Source organism: Oncorhynchus mykiss, chromosome 4, assembly GCF_057628025.1.
Source record: "Oncorhynchus mykiss isolate SJ-2025 chromosome 4, ASM5762802v1, whole genome shotgun sequence".
Classification (NCBI taxonomy): Eukaryota; Metazoa; Chordata; class Actinopteri; order Salmoniformes; family Salmonidae; genus Oncorhynchus; species Oncorhynchus mykiss.
In genome coordinates, this window is record NC_143025.1 from 78,266,106 (window position 1) to 78,292,500 (window position 26,395).

At 42.6% G+C, this 26,395-nt stretch overlaps 1 protein-coding gene across 3 annotated transcripts in view; it reads left to right on the forward strand.

Annotated features, from left to right (window-relative positions):
• LOC110522448 (1-phosphatidylinositol 4,5-bisphosphate phosphodiesterase beta-4) overlaps positions 1–26,395 on the forward strand; it is a 142,866-nt gene that overhangs the window by 37,212 nt on the left and 79,259 nt on the right. For all 3 annotated transcript variants that reach the window (XM_036976061.2, XM_036976062.2, XM_090233087.1), the window contains exon 4: positions 15,845–15,940. In XM_036976061.2, coding sequence (XP_036831956.2) covers positions 15,857–15,940 — 84 coding nt within the window. In that variant the 5' untranslated portion in view covers positions 15,845–15,856. The remainder of the gene's footprint in view (positions 1–15,844; positions 15,941–26,395) is intronic.

The following is a 26,395-nucleotide window of genomic DNA, read 5'->3' on the forward strand; positions in this document are numbered from 1 at the left end:
AACTTGCACAATTGGTGGCTGACTAAATACTTTTTTGCCCCACTGTATATAGATACAGAGAGAGAGGGAGGAGGCAGGGAGATGTGAAGGTAATGTCCGCAGTCTTTATGAGTTCATCTGCTTCCTTTGTCTCCTGAGTCTACTGTCAGGTAACCTGTGTGTCTGATTCAGCAGCAGTATGGTCACAATGGTCAGCGTGTGCGACGTAGTTTCCATCACAAAATGATTGAATCAAACTGCGTGATACTTAGCTACACTATATAAGGAAAAGGTTGAAATGCTAAAGGCGCCCACATACTAGGTTGGGTTTGCTTCTAGCAGAACTCGTCTATGAGAAGCAAACGTCTGTGCATCACATACTGCCTTAAAAGAACTTGGCTTGAAAACAACAATATTACTGTTTGTCCGTCTTGAGACGCTTCAGCATCAACATAACCGGTATACACTTCCTCAAAATAGTCAGAATGAATCTAAGATAAATCAAGAAATCATTAATTTTGACATCTAACTAGGATGTTTGTTGCAGTATTTCTCAAGTGAAAAAATGTGCATGAAAACTAGTTGTCTGGTTGAATGACAACAAACACTTAATTGAAGAATCCCGTCCATAGTTCCCACTCCTTCTAGGAGTAGTACTGTTGACCCATCACCGACGAAGGGGTGTAGACTTCGGCTACCAAACTTCGACATGCCCCAAGAAAATAAAAAGCATGCGCAAACAGCCAGAAAAAAAAACAGCCAAACACAAAAACAAACAAAAACAACAACATGTTGTCATAATTATATGCGCAAACTGTTTTGACTGGGAAACATGCGACAGGCTTAAGACTGAAGAAGTGATACATTTCTTGCTCCTATCGTTTCTAAATGTAATATATTTCCTACTGTGGCCTCTGTATCTTCTCTAGATAGAATGGGCCTTGTGTAAAGCCGATCATATTAGCTCTGTATCATAGTCCTGTACTACACTAGCTCCTTTCTCCAGTCCCCTGTAAGCCAGAGCTCTGAAGGGGATCCTCTCTCACACACACACACACACACACACACACACACACACACACACACACACACAGAGAGAGAGCCCAGAGAGGGAGAGCCTGAGGGATCAGAGAAACCTCAGATGACACTCAGACACACAGAAGAGAGGAGCTGAAATGTGGAGTAATTGATGTGAGCTACATTTTAACAGCTCATCTCTTCCTCCTCCCACTCTTCTCATCTCCTCTTCTCCACTCCTCCTTCTTTCTCCTCCTCTCCCTCTCCTCCCTGCTCTTCTGTTTGACTTGCATAAGCATCAAAAGCAGGCCTACCATAGCTCATCTGACCTGTTTCTCTCTATATGCCACATGGATCTTAGGTCACCCAGACATTGACCTAAGTTCAAATTCGGTTTGCTAGGGCCTTGGGGATGGCGGATGGGCCACGTGGGTCACATGTTCAAACCCAGTGCTAGGCAATCTATTTTATTTTGTAGTTTTAACCCTATCCCAAACATTAACCCTTACCTTAACCATTCATAACCCTATCCCAAACCTTAACCCTTATGTTAACCATTCATAACCCTATCCCACACCTTAACCCTTACCTTAACCATTCATAACCATATCCCAAACCTTAACCCTTACCTTAACCATTCATAACCCTACCCCAAACCTTAACCCTTACCTTAACCATTCATAACCCTATCCCAAACCTTAACCATTCATAACCCTATCCCAAACCTTAACCCTTATGTTAACCATTCATAACCCTATCTCACACCTTAACCCTTACCTTAACCATTCAGAATGAATGCCTAAACTTAACCTTCTAAATGTGATATTTATGGACAAACTTCTGATTCTAAATTGAGACTGTGATAGTTTGTGCAGTGAAGGTTAGGATTTGATCCTAAATCTGTGCCTAGGTGTCTTACAGAACAGGTTGGATTGGTCTCAATAACGTTAAGGGGCACGAGTTAAACACAAGCACACTAGTTAAACACAAACACTCCATCTACACACACACACACACACACACACACACACACACACACACACACACACACACACACACACAGATCCTATAGATAAAGTGTGTGTTTACTCTTCTTAATTGCACTCTCTTGTATACTCTTTTGTTAAGTGGCTAAACGACATACAGAACCGGATGCCACACACACACACGTTGGTACTGAGACATTGATTTTGTGGTTATTTCTGTTGATTGCACAGACAATCAGTTGTTATTGGAGCCATAAAACTAGTGTATCACACTGCAAGCCTCTCTCCCGTTGTTTCCTGCTGAATTAATGGCCACTTACGGCCTAAGTAAACACTGACACTTTATGGTAACATCTTTCCTGATTTCCAGGGATATTGTTATGATACAGTAGGCAAACATTAACCCTAGCCATAATGTGATTCTGTCTGATCTTATTTATTATAATGTATTTTATATACTGTAGCCCCTGTACACTCCACCTATTAGTCTACTCCGTCTATTAGTCTACTCCACCTGTTAGTCTACTCCACCTATTAGTCTACTCCACCTGTTAGTCTACTCCACCTGTTAGTCTAATCCACCTGTTAGTCTACTCCACCTGTTAGTCTAATCCACCTATTAGTCTACTCCACCTGTTAGTCTACTCCACCTATTAGTCTACTCCACCTATTAGTCTAATCCACCTATTAGTCTACTCCACCTGTTAGTCCACTCCACCTATTAGTCTAATCCACCTATTAGTCTACTCCACCTATTAGTCTAATCCACCTATTAGTCTAATCCACCTGTTAGTCTACTCCACCTATTAGTCTACTCTGTCTATTAGTCTACTCCACCAATTAGTCTACTCCACCTATTAGTCTACTCCACCTGTTAGTCTACTCCACCTATTAGCCTACTCCATCTATTAGTCCACTCCACCTGTTAGTCTACTCCACCTATTAGCCTACTCCATCTATTAGTCCACTCCACCTGTTAGTCTACTCCACCTGTTAGTCTACTCCACCTATTAGTCCACTCCACCTATTAGTTTACCCCACCTATTAGTCTACTCCATCAAGTAGTCCACTCCATCTATTAGTCTACTCCACCTATTAGTCTACTCCATCAAGCATTCCACTCCATCTATTAGTCTACTCCATCAAGCGGTCCACTCCATCTATTAGTCCACTCCGCCTATTAGTTTACTCCACCTATTAGTTTACTCCATCTAGTAGTCCACTCCATCTATTAGTTTACTCCACCTATTAGTCCACTCCATCTATTAGTTTACTCCACCTATTAGTCCACTCCATCTATTAGTTTACTCCGCCTATTAGTCCACTCCATCTATTAGTTTACTCCACCTATTAGTCTAATCCACCTATTAGTCTAATCCACCTGTTAGTCTACTCCACCTATTAGTCTACTCTGTCTATTAGTCTACTCCACCAATTAGTCTACTCCACCTGTTAGTCTACTCCACCTATTAGCCTACTCCATCTATTAGTCCACTCCACCTGTTAGTCTACTCCACCTGTTAGTCTACTCCACCTATTAGCCTACTCCATCTATTAGTCCACTCCACCTGTTAGTCTACTCCACCTGTTAGTCTACTCCACCTATTAGCCTACTCCATCTATTAGTCCACTCCACCTGTTAGTCTACTCCACCTGTTAGTCTACTCCACCTATTAGTCTAATCCACCTATTAGTCTACTCCACCTATTAGTCTAATCCACCTATTAGTCTAATCCACCTATTAGTCTAATCCACCTGTTAGTCTACTCCACCTATTAGTCTACTCTGTCTATTAGTCTACTCCACCAATTAGTCTACTCCACCTATTAGTCTACTCCACCTGTTAGTCTACTCCACCTATTAGCCTACTCCATCTATTAGTCCACTCCACCTGTTAGTCTACTCCACCTGTTAGTCTACTCCACCTATTAGCCTACTCCATCTATTAGTCCACTCCACCTGTTAGTCTACTCCACCTGTTAGTCTACTCCACCTATTAGTCCACTCCACCTATTAGTTTACCCCACCTATTAGTCTACTCCATCAAGTAGTCCACTCCATCTATTAGTCTACTCCACCTATTAGTCTACTCCATCAAGCATTCCACTCCATCTATTAGTCTACTCCATCAAGCGGTCCACTCCATCTATTAGTCCACTCCGCCTATTAGTTTACTCCACCTATTAGTTTACTCCATCTAGTAGTCCACTCCATCTATTAGTTTACTCCACCTATTAGTCCACTCCATCTATTAGTTTACTCCACCTATTAGTCCACTCCATCTATTAGTTTACTCCGCCTATTAGTCCACTCCATCTATTAGTTTACTCCACCTATTAGTCTAATCCACCTATTAGTCTAATCCACCTGTTAGTCTACTCCACCTATTAGTCTACTCTGTCTATTAGTCTACTCCACCAATTAGTCTACTCCACCTGTTAGTCTACTCCACCTATTAGCCTACTCCATCTATTAGTCCACTCCACCTGTTAGTCTACTCCACCTGTTAGTCTACTCCACCTATTAGCCTACTCCATCTATTAGTCCACTCCACCTGTTAGTCTACTCCACCTGTTAGTCTACTCCACCTATTAGCCTACTCCATCTATTAGTCTACTCCACCTGTTAGTCTACTCCACCTGTTAGTCTACTCCACCTATTAGTCCACTCCACCTATTAGTTTACCCCACCTATTAGTCTACTCCATCAAGTAGTCCACTCCATCTATTAGTCTACTCCACCTATTAGTCTACTCCATCAAGCATTCCACTCCATCTATTAGTCTACTCCATCAAGCGGTCCACTCCATCTATTAGTCCACTCCGCCTATTAGTTTACTCCACCTATTAGTTTACTCCATCTAGTAGTCCACTCCATCTATTAGTTTACTCCACCTATTAGTCCACTCCATCTATTAGTTTACTCCACCTATTAGTCCACTCCATCTATTAGTTTACTCCGCCTATTAGTCCACTCCATCTATTAGTTTACTCCACCTATTAGTCTAATCCACCTATTAGTCTAATCCACCTATTAGTCTACTCTGTCTATTAGTCTACTCCACCAATTAGTCTACTCCACCTGTTAGTCTACTCCACCTATTAGCCTACTCCATCTATTAGTCCACTCCACCTGTTAGTCTACTCCACCTGTTAGTCTACTCCACCTATTAGCCTACTCCATCTATTAGTCCACTCCACCTGTTAGTCTACTCCACCTGTTAGTCTACTCCACCTATTAGCCTACTCCATCTATTAGTCCACTCCACCTGTTAGTCTACTCCACCTGTTAGTCTACTCCACCTATTAGTCCACTCCACCTATTAGTTTACCCCACCTATTAGTCTACTCCATCAAGTAGTCCACTCCATCTATTAGTCTACTCCACCTATTAGTCTACTCCATCAAGCATTCCACTCCATCTATTAGTCTACTCCATCAAGCGGTCCACTCCATCTATTAGTCCACTCCGCCTATTAGTTTACTCCACCTATTAGTTTACTCCATCTATTAGTCCACTCCATCTATTAGTATACTCCATCTATTAGTTTACTCCACCTATTAGTCCACTCCATCTATTAGTTTACTCCACCTATTAGTCCACTCCATCTATTAGTTTACTCCACCTATTAGTCCACTCCATCTATTAGTTTACTCCGCCTATTAGTCCACTCCATCTATTAGTTTACTCCACCTATTAGTCCACTCCATCTATTAGTCTACTCCACCTATTAGTCCACTCCATCTATTAGTTTACTCCACCTATTAGTCCACTCCATCTATTAGTCTACTCCACCTATTAGTCTACTCCATCTATTAGTCTACTCCACCTGTTAGTCTACTCCACCTATTAGCCTATTCCATCTATTAATCCACTCCATCTATCAGTCCACTCCATCTATTAGTCTACTCCATCTATTAGTCTACTCCACCTATTAGTCTACTCCACCTGTTAGTCCACTCCACCTATTACTCTACTCCACCTATTAGTCCACTCCACCTATTAGTCTACTCCATCTATTAGTCTACTCCATCTATTAGTCAACTCCACCTATTAGCCTACTCCATCTATTAGTCCACTCCACCTATTAGTTTACTCCATCTATTAGTCTACTCGATCAAGTAGTCCACTACATCTATTAGTCCGCTCCATCTATTAGTCTACTCCACCTTTTAGCCTACTCCATCTATTAGTCCACTCCACCTATTAGTTTACTCCATCTATTAGTCTACTCGATCAAGTAGTCCACTACATCTATTAGTATACTCCATCTATTAGTCTACTCCACCTTTTAGCCTACTCCATCTATTAGTCCACTCCACCTATGAGTCTACTCCACCTATTAGTCTCCTCCATCTAACAGTCCGCTCCACCTTTTAGTCTCCTCCATCTATCAGTCCGCTCCATCTATCAGTCCACTCCATCTATCAGTCTACTCCATCTATCAGTCCACTCCATCTATCAGTCCACTCCATCTATTAGTCCACTCCACCTATTAGTCTACTCCATCTATCAGTCCACTCCATCTATTAGTCCACTCCACCTATTAGTCTACTCCATCTATTAGTCCGCTCCATCTATCAGTCCACTCCATCTATCAGTCCACTCCATCTAATAATCCTCTCTAGGGTTGCACATTTTGGAGAATATTCAGAGGTGGACACTTTCCGTGGGAATTAATGGAAATATATGCTAATTGTTATTAGTACCATTGAAATGTAGATGTTTTTTGCATTGGATATATTTACCATATCATATGGAGACAAACATAAACATTTTACCTTATCATAAGTAGACATAATTGCAAATGATTACAACCTTCCAAAATAAAAATAAATAAAACAATTGTTACGAATTTAACTTTAATTAAACGAGTTGACTCTTTACGTGGGATGATTTCACTGAACAACAAAATAAATGGTATGTTGAATGATCCCCAATGATCCATCGCATCTCTCAATAACGTTTTTAACTGTAAAATGATAGTCTAGAAACTAAAGCTTTGGTTGTCTTCCTCTCAGGCTTCCATGTCTTCTCCCTGGACCTCCTCAATGTCGTCCTCTTGAACATCAGACTCTTGAGTCCTCATCTTCACTGTCACTTTCCAACTTTGTTGAGGATTACTCGTTGTCAGGCTCAAAAACCTCAAATTTGCCCGGATGGCCACCAATTTTTCAACCCTTGTATTGGTCAGCCTGTTGCGTGCTTTGGTGTGTATGTTACCAAACAAGGACCAGTTGCGCTCTAAGGCGGCTGATGTTGGTGGGATTTAGAGGATGATGGAGGCAACAGGGGAACGCAGTCAGCAGACTGTGATATGGCCATTTCTTGGAAAGACTCCTTCCCCTCCAGGAGACTGTCAAACATGATGACAACACCATCCCAACTATTAGTCCACTCCGTCTATCAGTCCACTCCATCTATGACTCCACTCCATTTAAAAGTCCACACCATCCATATCCTCATTTTAAATGACTTCTCTATATCACATTCATAATGCTTCTAAAATAGAAATATTATTGATTTATTTGATAGGAACTATTTAATTATGAAGAGTTTGTTGAAGCTTGACACATTATAGGCAGTATGTTCTTCTGTAGTAGCAAGGTTGTTCTGCCCCAATAGAACCCTAGCATGAGTTGAGATTGCCTGTGTGTGTAAACAGAACACACCCTTTAAAGTGTACAATCTCCGGCATGGGTAACCGCTAACCAGGATACACACACGCCATTCACAGCAACAACCTGGGGAATAGTTACAGGGGAGAGGGATGAAAGAGCCAATTGTAAGCTGGGGATGATATGAGGGACAGCTTGGGAATTTAGCCAGGACACCAGGGTTAACATCCATACTATTACAATAAGTTGCATGGGATCTTTAATGACCTCAGAGAGTCAGGACACCCATTTAACGTCATCCGAAAGACAGCACCCTACACAGGGCAGTATCACGGCCCTGGTATAATACACCATTGTATCGGCTACACCATACTGTACACATGTCAGAGTATGCCTGCCATGACAACAATGATGCTAGATTAGAACACATCTCTCAGGCCAGATCTCAGGGGAACAGTGAGGGAACAGCGGGGGAGACAGGAGGGAGCGCGACCCAGGAGCCAACACTAAGGTCAGATCAGGGAGGTGTGTGTGTGTGTAGCCTGGGGAGAGATTCTAAGTCACATCTGTGAAGAACATTGTGCATTGTGTGTGTGCACTAGAGGTCTTCACGGGTTCAAAAAGTTGGAGCCGTTCCGAAATGGATCTGGGACTTTCCCACCCAGTCCCGATATACATACATACATTTTTTTAAATATAGAGAACGGACCCGAGGACAACTAGACCCATTCCGTATAGACCTGGTCAGATCCAGACCCGATCCGAGTGAGCAGAAAAGTAATTTTATAAGCTACTGTATTAACCGAGCTGATAAAGCGAGAGAGGAAGGCGAAAGGTGCCGCTCTAGTAGGCGGGGAAGGGCCGTACTGCGAGAGAGTGACACGGGGAGGAAGGAGAGACGAGAGATAGCAACCAACCAAGCCGACTCGCGCTATAGTAGACTAATAGCTGACACAGCTAGGTTATTTAGAATCAAATATTTTTTGTTTGTTTTGGATTTCACCTTTATTTAACCAGGAAGGCCAGTTGAGAACACCTTTATTTAACCAGGAAGGCCAGTTGAGAACAAGTTCTCATTTACAACTGCGACCTGGCCAAGATAGAGCAAAGTAGTGCGACAAAAACAGCACAGAGTTACACGGGGGATAAACAAACGTACAGTCAATAACACAATAGAAAAGTCTATATACAGTGTGTAGAAATGTAGTAAGATAAGGGAGGTAAGGCATTATAACACAGTGATTCTTGGTAGTCTTAAACAAATCTACTTTGAAACTAAAGTATACGCATCACACACATGGTTATGGTCTTAAAGAAAGTAGACACCTGCACCATGTATTTCATTTTGAGTGTGCTTCCCTATATTACACTTTATATACATCAGCGGTTTCTTTTAAATAATCATTAACATTCCACCCATGAGGCCAATAGAGGGTGATTTGGTCAATTGACTGCAGGAAAGGGATACCTTTTAATTCCGTCATTTTAATTCCTTTTTCCGTTGCTTAGATATCTCCTAACTTTTTCCATTGATTAGATATCTCCTAACTTTTTCCATTGATTAGATATCTCCTAACTTTTTCCATTGATTAGATATCTCCTAACTTTTTCCATTGATTAGATATCTCCTAACTTTTTCCGTTCATTAGATATCTCCTAACTTTTTCCATTGATTAGATATCTCCTAACTTTTTCTGTTGATTAGATATCTCCTAACTTTTCCCATTGATTAGATATCTCCTAACTTTTTCCATTGATTAGATATCTCCTAACTTTTTCCATTGATTAGATATCTCCTAACTTTTTCCATTGATTAGATATCTCCTAACTTTTTCCGTTCATTAGATATCTCCTAACTTTTTCCATTGATTAGATATCTCCTAACTTTTTCTGTTGATTAGATATCTCCTAACTTTTTCCATTGATTAGATATCTCCTAACTTTTTCCATTGATTAGATATCTCCTAACTTTTTCCATTGATTAGATATCTCCTAACTTTTTCCATTGATTAGATATCTCCTAACGTTTTCCGTTCATTAGATATCTCCTAACTTTTTCCATTGATTAGATATCTCCTAACTTTTTCCGTTCATTAGATATCTCCTAACTTTTTCCATTGATTAGATATCTCCTAACTTTTTCCATTGATTAGATATCTCCTAACTTTTTCCATTGATTAGATATCTCCTAACTTTTTCCATTGATTAGATATCTCCTAACATTTTCTGTTGATTAGATATCTCCTAACTTTTTCCATTGATTAGATATCTCCTAACTTTTTCCATTGATTAGATATCTCCTAACTTTTTCCGTTCATTAGATATCTCCTAACGTTTTCCATTGATTAGATATCTCCTAACTTTTTCCGTTCATTAGATATCTCCTAACTTTTTCCATTGATTAGATATCTCCTAACTTTTTCCATTGATTAGATATCTCCTAACTTTTTCCATTGATTAGATATCTCCTAACTTTTTCCATTGATTAGATATCTCCTAACTTTTTCCGTTCATTAGATATCTCCTAACTTTTTCCATTGATTAGATATCTCCTAACTTTTTCTGTTGATTAGATATCTCCTAACTTTTTCCATTGATTAGATATCTCCTAACTTTTTCCGTTGATTAGATATCTCCTAACTTTTTCTGTTGATTAGATATCTCCTAACTTTTTCCGTTCATTAGATATCTCCTAACTTTTTCCATTGATTAGATATCTCCTAACTTTTCCCATTGATTAGATATCTCCTAACTTTTTCCGTTCATTAGATATCTCCTAACTTTTTCCACACACGGAACGAGGATCTATGACTGAAGCCTATTGCTACTTTGATGACTCATGATTGGCCAACAACAAGCTACACTCGCAACACTCCACTCACGTGAAAAGCAAGAGCAGCAGCATAAATGATCAAATCTCTCTCTCTCTCTAGTACAGCAGTCCCGTTCTGATCTGTAGGGGCCATTCCGGACAGTTAAAATGACATATACCCGAGACCCGTGAGTTATTGTTTTGTATATTGGTTTTTATTAGATTGATTTAATGGATCAGATTAATTGGCATTATGCCAGAAATGTTAGTGGGAAAGGATCAGAATTGGGCTGCCTGTGTAAACGCAGCCTTAGGATGATGAGGCCTGAACAGTGTACCATAGTAACGGGGACTTGCATATGTCAAAACAAAGCAATAACACTTCAAATAGAATAGATCTACTGTGCATAAAGACACTAGGGTCAGGGGTTTATTACAGGGTTAAGGATCAGGGTTAGGAGGGGTCACAGTTCCCGCTGTGTCGAGGACAGAAATGATAGAATCAAATACTATTCAAAGTCTTTAAAATACTTGTGCGACTGTCATATTGGTCCATTCCGCCAGGCAAGCGCAATGAAGCCCAGCTGAAATGATTTCAAATAGTATTTGAACCCAGGTCTCGTTGTATTTAGACCTCTGGTGATGGATTGGAACTGTCAGGAGCTGGTTAGAGCTAAACTCTACATAGTAGACCAAATCTTTTACTTTCAATCCCATTCATTTATTCTTTCTGTTCTTTCTGTTCATCGGCCTTGTCTCTTCTATTCCAGGGGGTCACCACCACCTTGATTCGTTTGGCAGTTTCCTAAGATGCCACCGAATACTTAATGATTATAAAATACCCTGTCATCTTTTTCTGGTACCTTGTGTCCTCACTTTATGACTTGCTTGGTCAGACTCAGAGCATCTGATTGAAGAGTAGCTCAAACCTTTACAGCTTGAAGGTGTTACTTATGTTATTCTTCCTCTGGCAGGTATGAGGTGTCCCCTTCCTAATTCCCCCATGCCACCCCTGTGTGGGAGTGCTTCTCACCAGTCAGGTCTGGCAGGTATGAGGTGTCCCTGACCTCATGTCCCCATGCCACCTCTGTGTGGCAGCTATACCCGTGATACCTCTGTGTTGGAGCGCTCCTCACTAGTTAGGTCAGGCTGGTGTGAGGTGTCCCTGCTGCCGTCCTCGTGCCATCCCTGTGCCATCCCTGGGCCATACCTGTGCCATCCCTGGGCCGGCATCTCTGAACTCTAGGATAGAGTTCCAGGTAGCCTCGTGTGTTGGTTTAGTTATTCCCTCCTAGTCAGGACAGGACCTTGTTTCCATGTTCCCCTGCCACCCCAGTGCTGCAGCGCCCTATTGGCTCCTCACCAGGCACTTCATTTGGGTTTATGAGGTGAGGGAGCGTTCCGATGGGTGTTACCCTAGCAGCCATATTAGACTATGCCTAGCGACAGGGGAGCCCCCAGCCTGGGGGACACAGAGTTATCTAACATAATTATCTCACTGTCAAGAGTTCACCAAGCAGGGGTCACCAGGGGTTGGCATTGCCAGGACGCTCTCTTCTGCAGCTCACGTGTTCAGGAGAAGAACATGTGTATGGATGGTGGAGATTGTTGTTATGGAGTGAAGGATTTAGTAATGGAATAGACTGCCGTTGACAGAAGTAATAACGAAAGCCCAGCCACAATATTGGATATTTTGGATTGTTTCGAAATATTGCATTATTTTCAATGTCATATTCTGTATTTTTTGCTATTTTCCGATAGATATTTGTCTATATTCCTTGATGAATATTCAGTCTTGACAGCACTGCCTTTCAACAGATCTCAACTGGAATAATACATCTGCCAATGCAGTCCCCTGGTTGGACATCACAGATGGTAGAGGGATGTGTTTGATGGGCCTCGCCCACCTGTCACGTTCTGACCTTAGTTCCTTTGTTTTGTCTTTGTTTTAGTATAGTCAAGGCGTGAGTTGGGGTGGGCAGTCTATGTTCTTTTTTCTATGATTTGGGATTTCTGTGTTTGGCCTGGTATGGTTCTCAATCAGAGGCAGCTGTCAATCGTTGTCCCTGATTGAGAACCATACTTAGGTAGCCTGATTATTTTCTGTTCTGTGTATTCACCGTACAGGACTGTTTCGGTTCGTTCGTTGGCGCTTTATTGTTTTGTTTCAGTGTTCAATTGTTTTATTAAATCAATATGGACACTTACCACGCTGCGCATTGGTCCTCACCTTCTATCACCAACAACGGCTGTTTCACCACCAGTATATAGATTTGTTTTTATTTTTTATTTTTATTTAACTAGACAAGTCAGTTAAGAACACATTCTTATTTACAATGATGACCTACCAAAAGGCAAAAGGCCTCCTGCAGGGACGGGGGCTGGGATTAAATGTTTTTAAATAAAATATGTGGTTCATAAGGATAGTGTAGCTAACAAATTGTCAGCCAACATAACGTGTAATGTAACTTATTTGAAAAGTTATTACTTTATTACATTTGCTCAACATTTTCATAATTAGTTAAAGCAATGAATTTGTATCCGCTCTCATTGGGCTTCGGCTACATATTTTCTGCCATTTTCTTCAAATCTGAAAACAATGTGAATCCACGCCCATTTTATGAAGAAATGCATTATGGGCCCTAAAAGCATGGACATAGTGTCAACTTCTTGTATAAATCGTATTTTGGCGAATGTGGTACGACATCCGGGAACTTTTGGCATACTAACTATATCCATACTATGACCAATAAGCATACTAATTACTCAATTTCCGTCACAAATTTGCATGCTCGGAGTACGGCAGTAATAATTTTGAGAAACACCCCATGTGTACAGTTTTGCAATTGAATCAAACTCGTGTTGCTGTATTTCAGAAGAGGTAGAGGGTGTTTTGATGCACAGTGTGTTGCTATGGTCTCAGATCTGTGTACCTGACATAAAACACAGAACACGAAGGCACACACACACACACACACACACACACACACACACACACACACACACACACGCAGCCACTCGCCTCTCCCAAATTCTGTCATGCTCAGCTGACTCTCTGTCTCTCCCCCCTTCTTTCATCTCCCTCGTTCTGTCGCTCTCCCATTCTTTCTCATCAACATCCAGCTTCCTTCCCTCTCCCTACTAGAGAGAAGAAATTACTCTTGTCATTATTCTGTGATCTGTACCGTGGCGTCAACACACACGTGCGCACGCACACACTCACGCACGTAATCACACACCCGTACGCACCCTTGCACACACAGTCATTACTCACATCAACTGTATCCTTTTCTAAGCACACAGCACTTCTCATGGAAATACACTCAACATGCACACACTTTTATTGAGACACATTATGGTGCCTTCGAAAAGTATTCAGACCCCTTGACTTTTTCCACATTTTGTTACATTGCAGCCTTACTCTAAAATTGATTAAATGAAACATTTTCCTCAGTAAGGATTCAGACCCTTTGCTATGAGACTCAAAATTTAGCTCAGGTACATCCTGTTTCAATTGATCATCCTAGAGATGTTTTGACAACTTGATTGGAGTCCACCTGTGGTAAATTAAATTGATTGGACCTGATTTGGAAAGGCACACACTTGTCTATATAAACTCCTACAGTTGACAGTGCATGTCAGATCAAAAATGAGGTCAAAGGAATTGTCCGTAGAGCTCCGAGACAGCATTGTATTGAGGCACAGATCTGGGGAAGCGTACCAAACAATGTCTGCAGTATTGAAGGTCCCCAAGAACACAGTGGCTTCCATCATTCTTAAATGGAAGAAGTTTGGAACCACCAAGACTCTTCCTAGAGTTGGCTGCCTAGCCAAACTGAGAAATCGGGGGAGAAGGGTCTTGGTCAGGGAGGTGACCAAGAACCCGATGGTCACTCTGACAGAGCTCTTGAGTTCCTCTGTGGAGATGCTAGAACCTTCCAGAAGGACAACCATCTCTGCAGCATTACACCAACCTGGCCTTTATGGTAGAGTGACCAGACGGAAGCCACTCCTCAGTAAAAGACACATGACAGCCCACTTGCAGTTTGCCAAAAGGTGCATAAAGACTCTCAGATCATGAGAAACAAGATTCTCTGGTCTGATGAAACCAAAATTGAACTCTTTGGCCTGAATGCCAAGTGTTACGTCTGGAGAAAACCTGCCATCATCCCTACGGTGAAGCGTGGTGGCAGCATCATGCTGTGGGGATGTTTTTCAGCTGCAGGGACTGGGAGACTAGTCAGGGTCGAGGCAAAGATGAACGGAGCAAAGTACAGAGATATCCTTGATGAAAACCCACTCCAGAGCACTCAGATTGGGGCGAAGGTTCACCGTCCAACAGGACAACGACCCTCTGCACACTGCCAAGACAACGCAGGAGTGGCTTCGGGGGCAAGTCTCTGAATGTCCTTGGGTGGCCCAGCCAGAGCCCAGACTTGAACCCGATTGAACTTCTCTGGAGAGATCTGAAAATAGCTGTGCACAAAGTTCCCCATCCAACCTGACAGAGCTTGAGAGGATCTGCAGAGAGAAATGTGAGAAACTCCTCAAATACAGGTGTGCCAAGCTTGTAGCGTCATACCCAAGAAGACACAATACTGTAGTCACTGCCAAAGGTGCTTCAACAAAGGGTCTGAATACTTATGTAAATGTCATTTTTCAGGTTTTTTTGTGCAATTTATTATTATTTTTAAATACATTTTTGAATAAAGCTGTAACATAATAAAATGTGGAAAAAGTCAAGAGGTCTAGATACTTTCCGAATGCACTGTACATATCCTACATACCTCAGCCCTTCTGAAAAATCATAGTTGACAGTTAATCTGCTGTCTGATCCAGATATAACCCTCCTTACTGATGCAGTTATAGACATGTTACAAATTATTCATTCATAGATGGGAAGAGTTCAATGTGTTAGAGGGCAACACTGCACACATACACACACATACACACACACACACACACACACACACACTGTACACCGACAGAGAGGGAGAGGCCCCCAGGGACAAGTAAATTAATTCACATGCCAAGTTCATTTGCAGGTCTATTCTTTTGTCTTAGTATCTCACCGCACACACACTCTCACACTCACACAGACAACATGACACGTTCAGGTTTGATGTCATTCGTGGCTATTTCTGTGAGCTGTTATTGCTAATAATAAAATGCATCGTCTCGTGACAGGTGCTGTAAAACAATACGTGTGCATTCTAAGTGGTAACAGTCTGCTCGGTGGGATTATGGCTATGCCTACATCCTGTTTTTCCCAGCACTACATAGAAAGGCTATTTGGTGGTGCACATATTATATTTCTTGGAACATCCCAGGTTAAGACACCTGCAAGAGGCCAACCTGCCTTTACACAATGTTTCTTTCACCCCCCCCTCTCTTTCCTCTTTCTCCCCCCCCCCCCCCCTCTCTCTCGACAGGTGTAAGCAGCCATGACTAAGTCCTATGAGTTTAACTGGCAGAAGCACCTGCCTGGCTTCATGCAGGAAGGAGCCTCATTCGACAGGTTTGACGAGGTAAGAAACAAACTCTAACTACCAACATTTTGGCAAACACTGAGTGCCATTATATTACATTATACAATGGGTGAGTCTAATCCTGGATGCTGATTGGTTAAAACCGCATACCAGCCAGTGTCTATTCCACAAGTTACTACTGGCTAAAGCTATGATGTTGAAATGCCCATTCACTCTGTTCCATCTGACTGCTCAATCCACTGTCTCATCAGCCCAGCCAGGCAGTTTATGAACTTGATCTCCACTATAAAAAACATCTAGACATTATCTCCCATTTCTTTTAGACTAACATTATCTCCCATTTCTTTTAGACTAGCATTATCTCCCATTTCTTTTAGTCTAGACTAGCATTTGGTTTCAACAGCGGAGATTTTTATAAACCTTGCTGTCTGTATCTCCGACAAAATGAAACAAATCTCCAGCTGTCAGACAGCTTTTCTCAGCCAGTCGAAATCATGAATCAGCTGGCATCATTTTTCTGGATGTATACAAAGAAATGTCAATAGAAAACAGGTAACACAAAACACAATGCAGCTAGTTTGCAGTCTTTCCAGCTTCAGTTTGTGTAAGGTTCTGTATATATTTTCTTAGTCAACCTTGTGTTCTGTTTCTTTGTGTTCTTGAATGTAGCCCTGTTTCTTTGTGTTCTTGAACGTAGCCCTGTCTTTCATTTTTGTTCATTGATTTCACCTGTGTTAGTTACTCACCTGGTCTCATCAGCTCCTTATTTAGTTCAGTTCATTCTATTTGTGCTGTTGAGGTATTGTTCATTTTCACTCTACTAAGCCTTTTCCTAGCGTGTTTGTGAGAACCAGTTATATCCTTCAGTCCTAGTTTTGATTCACCTACCTGTGCATGACCATTGCCTGCCGGTGACCACGATTCCTACCTTCAGCGAAGGCGAAATTAACACCTGCCGCACTCTCCCAGAGTATTCATTACAGTTTGAAGTGATTGTGTTAGCTGTGTTGTTGGCTGGCTCCTCTGAACAAGTGTCCTGACCAGAGCACATTTTCTATGCCAGGTGAAATCGTGTATCATTAGCTCATTGTTATGGATTTATCCAAATGTCACTAGAAAACCGCTTAAACAAATGCAAATGACGTGACTGTAAGTTACCCGTAGTTGGCTAGCTAGCAAGCAAGGGATAAGAATGTTGCGAGCCAGTATGGCAATGGAACATTTTGAACAAACGCCTCCATAGATTCAGAACAAAAAGACTTAACGTCTAGGTCGCGTCTCTGGCAACTGAACCGACCAGCTGGCTTGAGTAGCAACCTTAGATTTGTGACGGGACTATATCTCATGGAAGGATGACATAGTATGAGTAAATTCTTTTTTTTTTTTTTTTATCTGAAAGAAAATGTCAATCATTATTTGAATATGTTGGTAACCCGTCATATAAAAGTGAATAATGCCCCCGAATCCGGTGTTTGGAGGATATATTGGCACGGTTTGCCGGCCCTCGACTTCGTCTGGGCATACAGTAACAACACCCATGCCATATCATCAACACTGGCTTCCCAGGCATTATCACTTAAATAAAACACACTGCCATTTCTATCCTAACTAGAATGTCATTATCTCTGAGTTTTGGGTGTCAACATGGCGCCCATTAGAATTAGTGCGTCTCAAACAAGGTTAGCCTGAAACTCGATCTATGGCCTGTAGCTGTGTCTTTGTGCAGCAGTGACACAACTAATTCTACCCTAATGACGGTCCTCTCGCTGGACATGAAGACACAAACACACACATGTAGGGGCTGTCTCCTTTATGGCATTTAGAAATCATTGCGTTATTCAGGGCACACACGCCCACACACACAAAGACGTACACACACACCAGCATTTCCGTTAGTCGGTAATAGCCAGCTTCAGACAAGATACATCAGATACTTTTTTTTTTTAAAGCCGAGAGAAGAAATCCCATTGCAAAATAGTGATTTTTAGCCTCTTCATTAATGGAAAAAACAGTCGGTGTAAATACATTAGACTGGTCATGCTTATAGGTTAATTTGCATAATTTAGTGGAATTAAATTGCCGCCTGTGTACAGTATATTTGTTATGTATCTTATTTATCACACGCGTTGTTTATACAGATACAGAGCCTTTAATTGGAACATTTGTCAGACAGTGCAAGAGCTGCTTCTGTAGCATCTTGTGGTGCTTTCAAGACGTCTGGGAACTGGAAAATACGAGGTCAAATCATGACCTCGCCAGGTCGCAGTTGTAAATGAGAACTTGTTCTCAACTAGCCTACCTGGTTAAATAAAGGTGAAATACATTTTTTTAATTATGTCAGTGATCTTTAGGTCGGAAAGTCAGAGCTCTAGAAAGAGGCCTGAGTTCCCAAGTTGGAATTCCGAGTTGGATGACCGTTCAAAATAATTTTTCCCAGTCCTTGTTCCTAGTTTTCTTGAACGCACTGACGTCGGTAGTTGGAGATTTCCAAGTTCCCAGTTGTTTTGAACGCGGCATCAATGTCAATGGAAGGCAGGCTTCATCAGCGCGTCACACACTACTGCAATGAGTCGGCGGCAGTATGGATTTTGAAAACATAAACTTAAATTGTTTGAAACCTGAATGTTTTAATACATCTGAGACATGTCTTAACTTGGTTCAAATGAGCCTATTAGATCTATCTTTCAGCATTTCTAATGGGAATTGTCATCTCTGTCACATGAAACCGCTCGCATGTGCAGTACCCCTTTAACAATGGTGTTGTCCTACTAATTGCATTATGGAAGGAACATTCACACGTAGCCTCCTGCCTTGTGTGTATTGCTGCGGTTACAACGTGAATAAACGTTCTGATCTGTTGCATCAGCCTCATTGATTTTTAACAGGGTTTTTATGTATCCTGGGCCTGCTGGTTGTATGATTTTGGGATCTATCATCCCACAACTGTCCCAGAGTCTGTTTGGAATAGACTATTTCTTTCTCGACAAGCTGCCCAATAGAATAGGTAGCCTAAACATTTCTACTATAGTAAATTGACATTGGCTAGTGATTTTTCTGTTCGCTACTCATCTTGTTGGCTGAGGAAAAGTACATGTGGACAGTTATTCCAGCATGTTCAAAGTGAACATCAGGATTCAGTAAGGAAAACCACACATCGCTGCATCCTCGACTTGCATGTTCTGTTAATATGCATGACAATATTCTAAATGTGATTTCTGTCATTCTGAGCACCGTGGGTGGACGCCCTGATCAGGTCTCAAACACGATGCATATGGGTCTGTTACATTTCTCACACGTCCTGAAACCCTGATACACTCACCCATAAGTAGGGATATCTCCTTTATGGTACAATACTTCATGGTGTTAGTCATTAGAAATAAAGGCACAGCCAGATACCGCATTGATCCACCACATTAACAAACTTTGTCATGGCGACCAAAAGTCGGATAGTCTGTTGTGAGTGTGTGTTAGTCTGCTGTGAGTGTGTGTTAGTCTGCTGTGAGTGTGTGTTAGTCTGCTGTGAGTGTGTGTTAGTCTGCTGTGAGTGTGTGTTAGTCTGCTGTGAGTGTGTGTTAGTCTGCTGTGAGTGTGTGTGTTAGTCTGCTGTGAGTGTGTGTGTTAGTCTGCTGTGAGTGTGTGTTAGTCTGCTGTGAGTGTGTGTTAGTCTGCTGTGAGTGTGTGTGTTAGTCTGCTGTGAGTGTGTGTGTTAGTCTGCTGCGAGTGTGTGTCAGTCTGCTGTGAGTGTGTGTGTCAGTCTGCTGTGAGAGTGTGTTAGTCTGCTGTGTGAGTGTGTTAGTCTGCTGTGAGTGTGTGTGTTATTCTGCTGTGAGTGTGTGTGTTAGTCTGCTGTGAGAGTGTGTTAGTCTGCTGTGAGTGTGTGTTAGTCTGCTGTGAGTGTGTGTTAGTCTGCTGTGACACTCCCTCACCATGTCCTCCCGCCCACGTTTCCCCTCTCTTACTCAATCAGGCCAGTTTGCTGGGGGATGGCAGATCTAGGACTGGATGTACCACACACACACACAGACACACGCCAAGATAAGGATCAATAATCCCTTAAATGTAGTCTTCAGTGAGGGGGATCCCTCCATGGATAAACACAGAGGGAAAACAACCAGTCTTTTAACTAGGAGAGCCTGGTTACTTTGGAATACATTCCTTTGTGTATTAACTTAGTGTGTATTTGTGTGGCGCTGCTAGTTATGTGGCCTCTACCCTGCTAGGACTCACGAGAGACTGGGTGGGTGGAGAGCTTTGGTGAATCTCTGCCAAGCTTCTGGTGAATCTAGTACACAAACTGTTCATTGACACATTTTTGACATCTTGATTAAAGTTTGCTAGGAGAGGTTAAAAAGGCGTGAACATGGTTGTCTGATTTTAGCCTCTGAAACATTTAATGAATACCCACTGGGAAAAGACGTCAGATCACCATCCAATTTTGGTTGATATTTGAGTTTACTTGTCAACCAACATATATCAACCTTGAAATAAACCACAGAGCTAGCTTGGCATGGCTAACTATGGGTGGTTGCTGGTAGGCTACAAGTGTAGAATAGCAATAGAATGACATGAGCTAGTGAGCAACGCTACTGATCTGTGTGTTTGTGGCTAGTGTTATGAGAAGTAGATCATTTATCAGGGGCTTGTTTTACTTGTCAGATAGAAAATAGTAGCAAGCAACTGTCCATGGTGGCCCTGGTTGACTGGCTTGTCTCTCTTTACATACTGTCTGTAATCACAGTTAACAAAAGAGATCATTAGCCAGGTTTTGAAAAGACCAAACCTCAACTCTTTGTTTAGAAAACAATGATCAACCCTGTTATGATTAAAGAACAGCATAATTCTAGACAAGCTGGAGGTCTCCCGTGGAGTTGGCTGTAAGTGTGTGTGTGTGTGTTGATAATAGCTGTTGCGCAGGCTGATAGGCTAATAGAAGGCCTGCAGGAGACGACTGTGTTGATTAACATGGCAGACGTGCCTCGCCGACACACAGACACACACATGCTTAAATATGCTAATCAGGAAGGATTCTTCCAGAGTCTGCTCTCAGCTCACAGAACCCCCACAGAGCAACAGATGGTGAAGAAGGGCAGTCTGTGTGTGTGTGTGTGTGTGTGTGTGTGTGTGTTTGTGTAACCTTCATTTAACTAGGCAAGTCTTATTTACAATGACGGTCTACCCCGGCCAAACCCGAATGATGCTGGACCAATTCTGCGCTGCCCTTTGGGACTCCCAATCAAGGCCGGATGTGATACAGCCTGGATTTGAACCAGGGACTGTAGTGACGCCTCTTGCATTGAGATGCAGTGCTTTAGACCTCTGCGTCCATGTGTGTGTTAAATATTTAACTGTACTAGAATGATTAAAAGGCCGCTAAAATATGTAAGATTGCTATCGGTATCGAGTTTTTTGGCAAGGAAAATATTGGATATCGGTATCGGCCAAAAATGTAAAATCGGTGTATTTTTTTTTTTACTGCAGTGGGCTAAATCAGGGTCACAGAGTGATTCTGGTAGTTTTTACCATGTCAGATATAGAGTTGAAATGTATTACATTTGGCATCTGTTTGACATAGAAACACCAGATTTTCGTTTTTAAAATAATAATCTTTATTAATTATGAAAAATATGAATAACATTCCACCATGAGGCCAAAGAGGGTGCTTTGGTCATTGACCTTTTCTCTATGTCTTCCAAATATTGATGGATTGTATCTCTCTATGTATCATCTAAGTTCCTCAGACGATGTACGAAGACCAGGTGTGTGACGTGCACGGGGATCTCTCTCATTGACTGACGACCATAATTGCTTTAGGTCAAAGGTCAATTTGGAGACTCTTAGTCTGGTGGTGTTGAGTCATCCCTCTGTCCTTAGGGACATGTTCGTGTGGGTGCGTGTGTCCTTAGGGACATGTTTGTGTGGGTGCGTGTGTCCTTCGGGACATGTTCGTGTGGGTGCGTGTGTCCTTCGGGACATGTTCGTGTGGGTGCGTGTGTCCTTCGGGACATGTTCGTGTGGGTGCGTGTGTCCTTCGGGACATGTTCGTGTGGGTGCGTGTGTCCTTCGGGACATGTTCGTGTGGGTGCGTGTGTCCTTCGGGACATGTTCGTGTGGGTGCGTGTGTCCTTAGGGACATGTTCGTGTGGGTGCGTGTGTCCTTAGGGACATGTTTGTGTGGGTGCGTGTGTCCTTAGGGACATGTTTGTGTGGGTGCGTGTGTCCTTCGGGACTTCCCTTCCCATTAGACATCAATAAATCAGTAATACTAATGATGACAGAAGGATGTACTGGGAAATATTTCCTGCAACCCATCACCGGGCTGCTGCCGGCTGATGCTCTAATAGGTTTAGGCACTTTAGGAACATCTCTGTGTTTGTGTGTGTGTGTTTGTGTGTTGGCTCAAACAGCAGACGTTTCCCACTCTCACACACTCCGTCTCCATCTCCCACTCTCCCACACTCCGTCTCTCCATCTCCCACTCTCCCACACTCCGTCTCTCCATCTCCCATTCTTCCTCACTCCGTCTCTCCATCTCCCACACTCCGTCTCTCCATCTCCCACACTCCGTCTCTCCATCTCCCACTCTCCCCCACTCCATCTCCCACACTCCGTCTCTCCGTCTCTCCATCTCCCACTCTCCCACACTCGGTCTCTCCATCTCCCACTCTCCCACACTCGGTCTCTCCATCTTCCACTCTCCCATGCTCCGTCTCTCCATCTCCCACACTCCGTCTCTCCATCTCCCACACTCCGTCTCTCCATCTCCCTCACTCCGTCTCTCCATCTCCCACACTCCGTCTTTCCATCTCCCTCACTCCGTCTCTCCATCTCCCACACTCCGTCTCTCCATCTCCCACACTCCGTCTCTCCATCTCCCACACTCCGTCTCTCCATCTCCCATTCTCCCACAATCGGTCTCTCCATCTCCCACTCTCCAATGCTCCGTCTATCCATCTCCCACACTCTGTCTCTCCATCTCCCACACTCCATCTCTCCATCTCCCACACTCCGTCTCTCCATCTCCCACACTCCGTCTCTCCATCTCCCACACTCTCTCTCCGTCTCTCCATCTCCCACACTCCGTCTCTCCATCTCCCACACTCTCTCTCCGTCTCTCCATCTCCCACACTCCGTCTCTCTATCTCCCGTTCTCCATCTTTCTGTTGTGAAGGAAAGATGAGGAAGGATGACAGCATTCCCCTCCTGTACCCTCCTCACTGATGCCTCACATCATCTTCCTCTTCCTCTCTCATTACTGAGTCCACACACACACACACACACACACACACACACACACACACACACACACACACACACACACACACACACACACATACACAGACAGGTGCCAGTGACTCAGGCAGCTAATGGAAAACAAACCTCAGATCCACACAGTTGTGTGTATCAGACCATGGGATCTGATTGTTCTGTGTGTTAATTTTGGCTGCTTACTCAATCAATCATGCCAGAGACTAGCAGAGAGTTGAGTCATTCCACATTAAGCCATAACCATTATTGTGATTGGTTTGACAGGTGTTTATAGTGGTTTTATTCATAATATAGTATATAGTTATGGGCAAGGGAGGTTTGATATAACTCCTGTTTGTTTTTACATTTACAGATGCTGGATGACTGACTCCTGTAGGGAACGCTGTGGTTCCCCAGGTGTGCTCTTAGCAGTCCTGTTTGTATGTCGGTGCGTGTGTGTATGTGTGTTATTTCTTTTTAAAGAGCGTGGTGATGGATGGGGAACTCAGAGGAGAGAGCCATGCTCCAGTCAAAACCAACACACACACAAACTCAACAAACACACACACTTAGCAGATCTCCACTACGCACTGAGAGAGGAATGTAAAGTTATGAAAGAAGGGAGTCTGACAACCAGGGGTCTCCTTCTCTTCTTTCTCCAGACAAATATATGACTCCCACCTGCACTCTCTACCCCACTCCATCCAAGGTGTGTGTGTGTGTGTGTGTGTGTGTGTGTGTGTGTGTGTGTGTGTGTGTGTGTGTGTGTGTGTGTGTGTGTGTGTGTGTGTGTGTGTGTGTGTGTGTGTGTCGGTAGGTGACTACATTTACTTTTTTCACTGGTGGCAATGGTTTGGTCAAAATTTATTTTGATAATAATGACCTGACCTGTCCCATAATGTACCTAGATTCCGTACAGAACCAGGCTAGTAATGACTAGCTATCATGTAAATTAGCATGCCCTTGCAGGGCTTGACATTCAGGTAAATGTGCCAGAAGGAAAATAATACCAATCCGGTTAAGCGGATACATCATTTAAAAGTTCTATTTCATTTGCGGGCTGAGCAAGTAGCCTATAGACTCTACTCTCCGTACACATATAATTGTGTTGATTGTTTGGAGGGACAATTGGTAAATATGCCAAAATGAACACAGCATATATTTATTAACGTATCAAGATAAAATATTGCAACATGTGAGATGTGAATAGGAAACTTTTCAAACCAAAGTCAGCGTGTATTTTCTCTCGCTTCAGCTGAAATTATTTTTTACGTGGTTGCGGCATATTTCAATGTATACTTTCCGTTGAAGCATCGATGCATCATTTAAACCGAGTACTCATTCGAGAAGTGCCCTCAGTGCTCCGTTTTGCATACTTTGATTTGGACTCTACTCCGACCCTCCCTTGTTCCAATGTGAATGATAGTATGCATTTTGGACTCTACTCCGACCCTCCCTTGTTCCAATGTGAATGATAGTATGCATTTTGGACTCTACTCCGACCCTCCCTTGTTCCAATGTGAATGATAGTATGCATTTTGGACTCTACTCCGACCTTCCCTTGTTCCAATGTGAATGATAGTATGCATTTTGGACTCTACTCCGACCCTCCCTTGTTCCAATGTGAATGATAGTATGCATTTTGGACTCTACTCCGACCCTCCCTTGTTCCAATGTGAATGATAGTATGCATTTTGGACTCTACTCCGACCCTCCCTTGTTCCAATGTGAATGATAGTATGCATTTTGGACTCTACTCCGACCCTCCCTTGTTCCAATGTGAATGATAGTATGCATTTTGGACTCTACTCCGACCTTCCCTTGTTCCAATGTGAATGATAGTATGCATTTTGGACTCTACTCCGACCCTCCCTTGTTCCAATGTGAATGATAGTATGCATTTTGGACTCTACTCCGACCCTCCCTTGTTCCAATGTGAATGATAGTATGCATTTTGGACTCTACTCCGACCTTCCCTTGTTCCAATGTGAATGATAGTATGCATTTTGGACTCTACTCCGACCTTCCCTTGTTCCAATGTGAATGATAGTATGCATGTTGGACTCTACTCCGACCATCCCTTGTTCCAATGTGAATGATAGTATGCATTTTGGACTCTACTCCGACCTTCCCTTGTTCCAATGTGAATGATAGTATGCATTTTGGACTCTACTCCGACCTTCCCTTGTTCCAATGTGAATGATAGTATGCATTTTGGACTCTACTCCCACCCTCCCTTGTTCCAATGTGAATGATAGTATGCATTTTGGACTCTACTCCGACCCTCCCTTGTTCCAATGTGAATGATAGTATGCATTTTGGACTCTACTCCGACCCTCCCTTGTTCCAATGTGAATGATAGTATGCATTTTGGACTCTACTCCGACCTTCCCTTGTTCCAATGTGAATGATAGTATGCATTTTGGACTCTACTCCGACCTTCCCTTGTTCCAATGTGAATGATAGTATGCATTTTGGACTCTACTCCGACCTTCCCTTGTTCCAATGTGAATGATAGTATGCATTTTGGACTCTACTCCGACCATCCCTTGTTCCAATGTGAATGATAGTATGCATTTTGGACTCTACTCCGACCTTCCCTTGTTCCAATGTGAATGATAGTATGCATTTTGGACTCTACTCCGACCTTCCCTTGTTCCAATGTGAATGATAGTATGCATTTTGGACTCTACTCCCACCCTCCCTTGTTCCAATGTGAATGATAGTATGCATTTTGGACTCTACTCCGACCCTCCCTTGTTCCAATGTGAGTGATAGTATGCATTTTGGACTCTACTCCGACCTTCCCTTGTTCCAATGTGAATGATAGTATGCATTTTGGACTCTACTCCGACCCTCCCTTGTTCCAATGTGAATGATAGTATGCATTTTGGACTCTACTCCGACCCTCCCTTGTTCCAATGTGAATGATAGTATGCATTTTGGACTCTACTCCAACCTTCAAGGGTTCCAATGTGAATGATAGTATGCATTTTGGACTCTACTCCGACCTTCCCTTGTTCCAATGTGAATGATAGTATGCATTTTGGACTCTACTCCGACCTTCCCTTGTTCCAATGTGAATGATAGTATGCATTTTGGACTCTACTCCGACCCTCCCTTGTTCCAATGTGAATGATAGTATGCATTTTGGACTCTACTCCGACCCTCCCTTGTTCCAATGTGAATGATAGTATGCATTTTGGACTCTACTCCGACCTTCCCTTGTTCCAATGTGAATGATAGTAT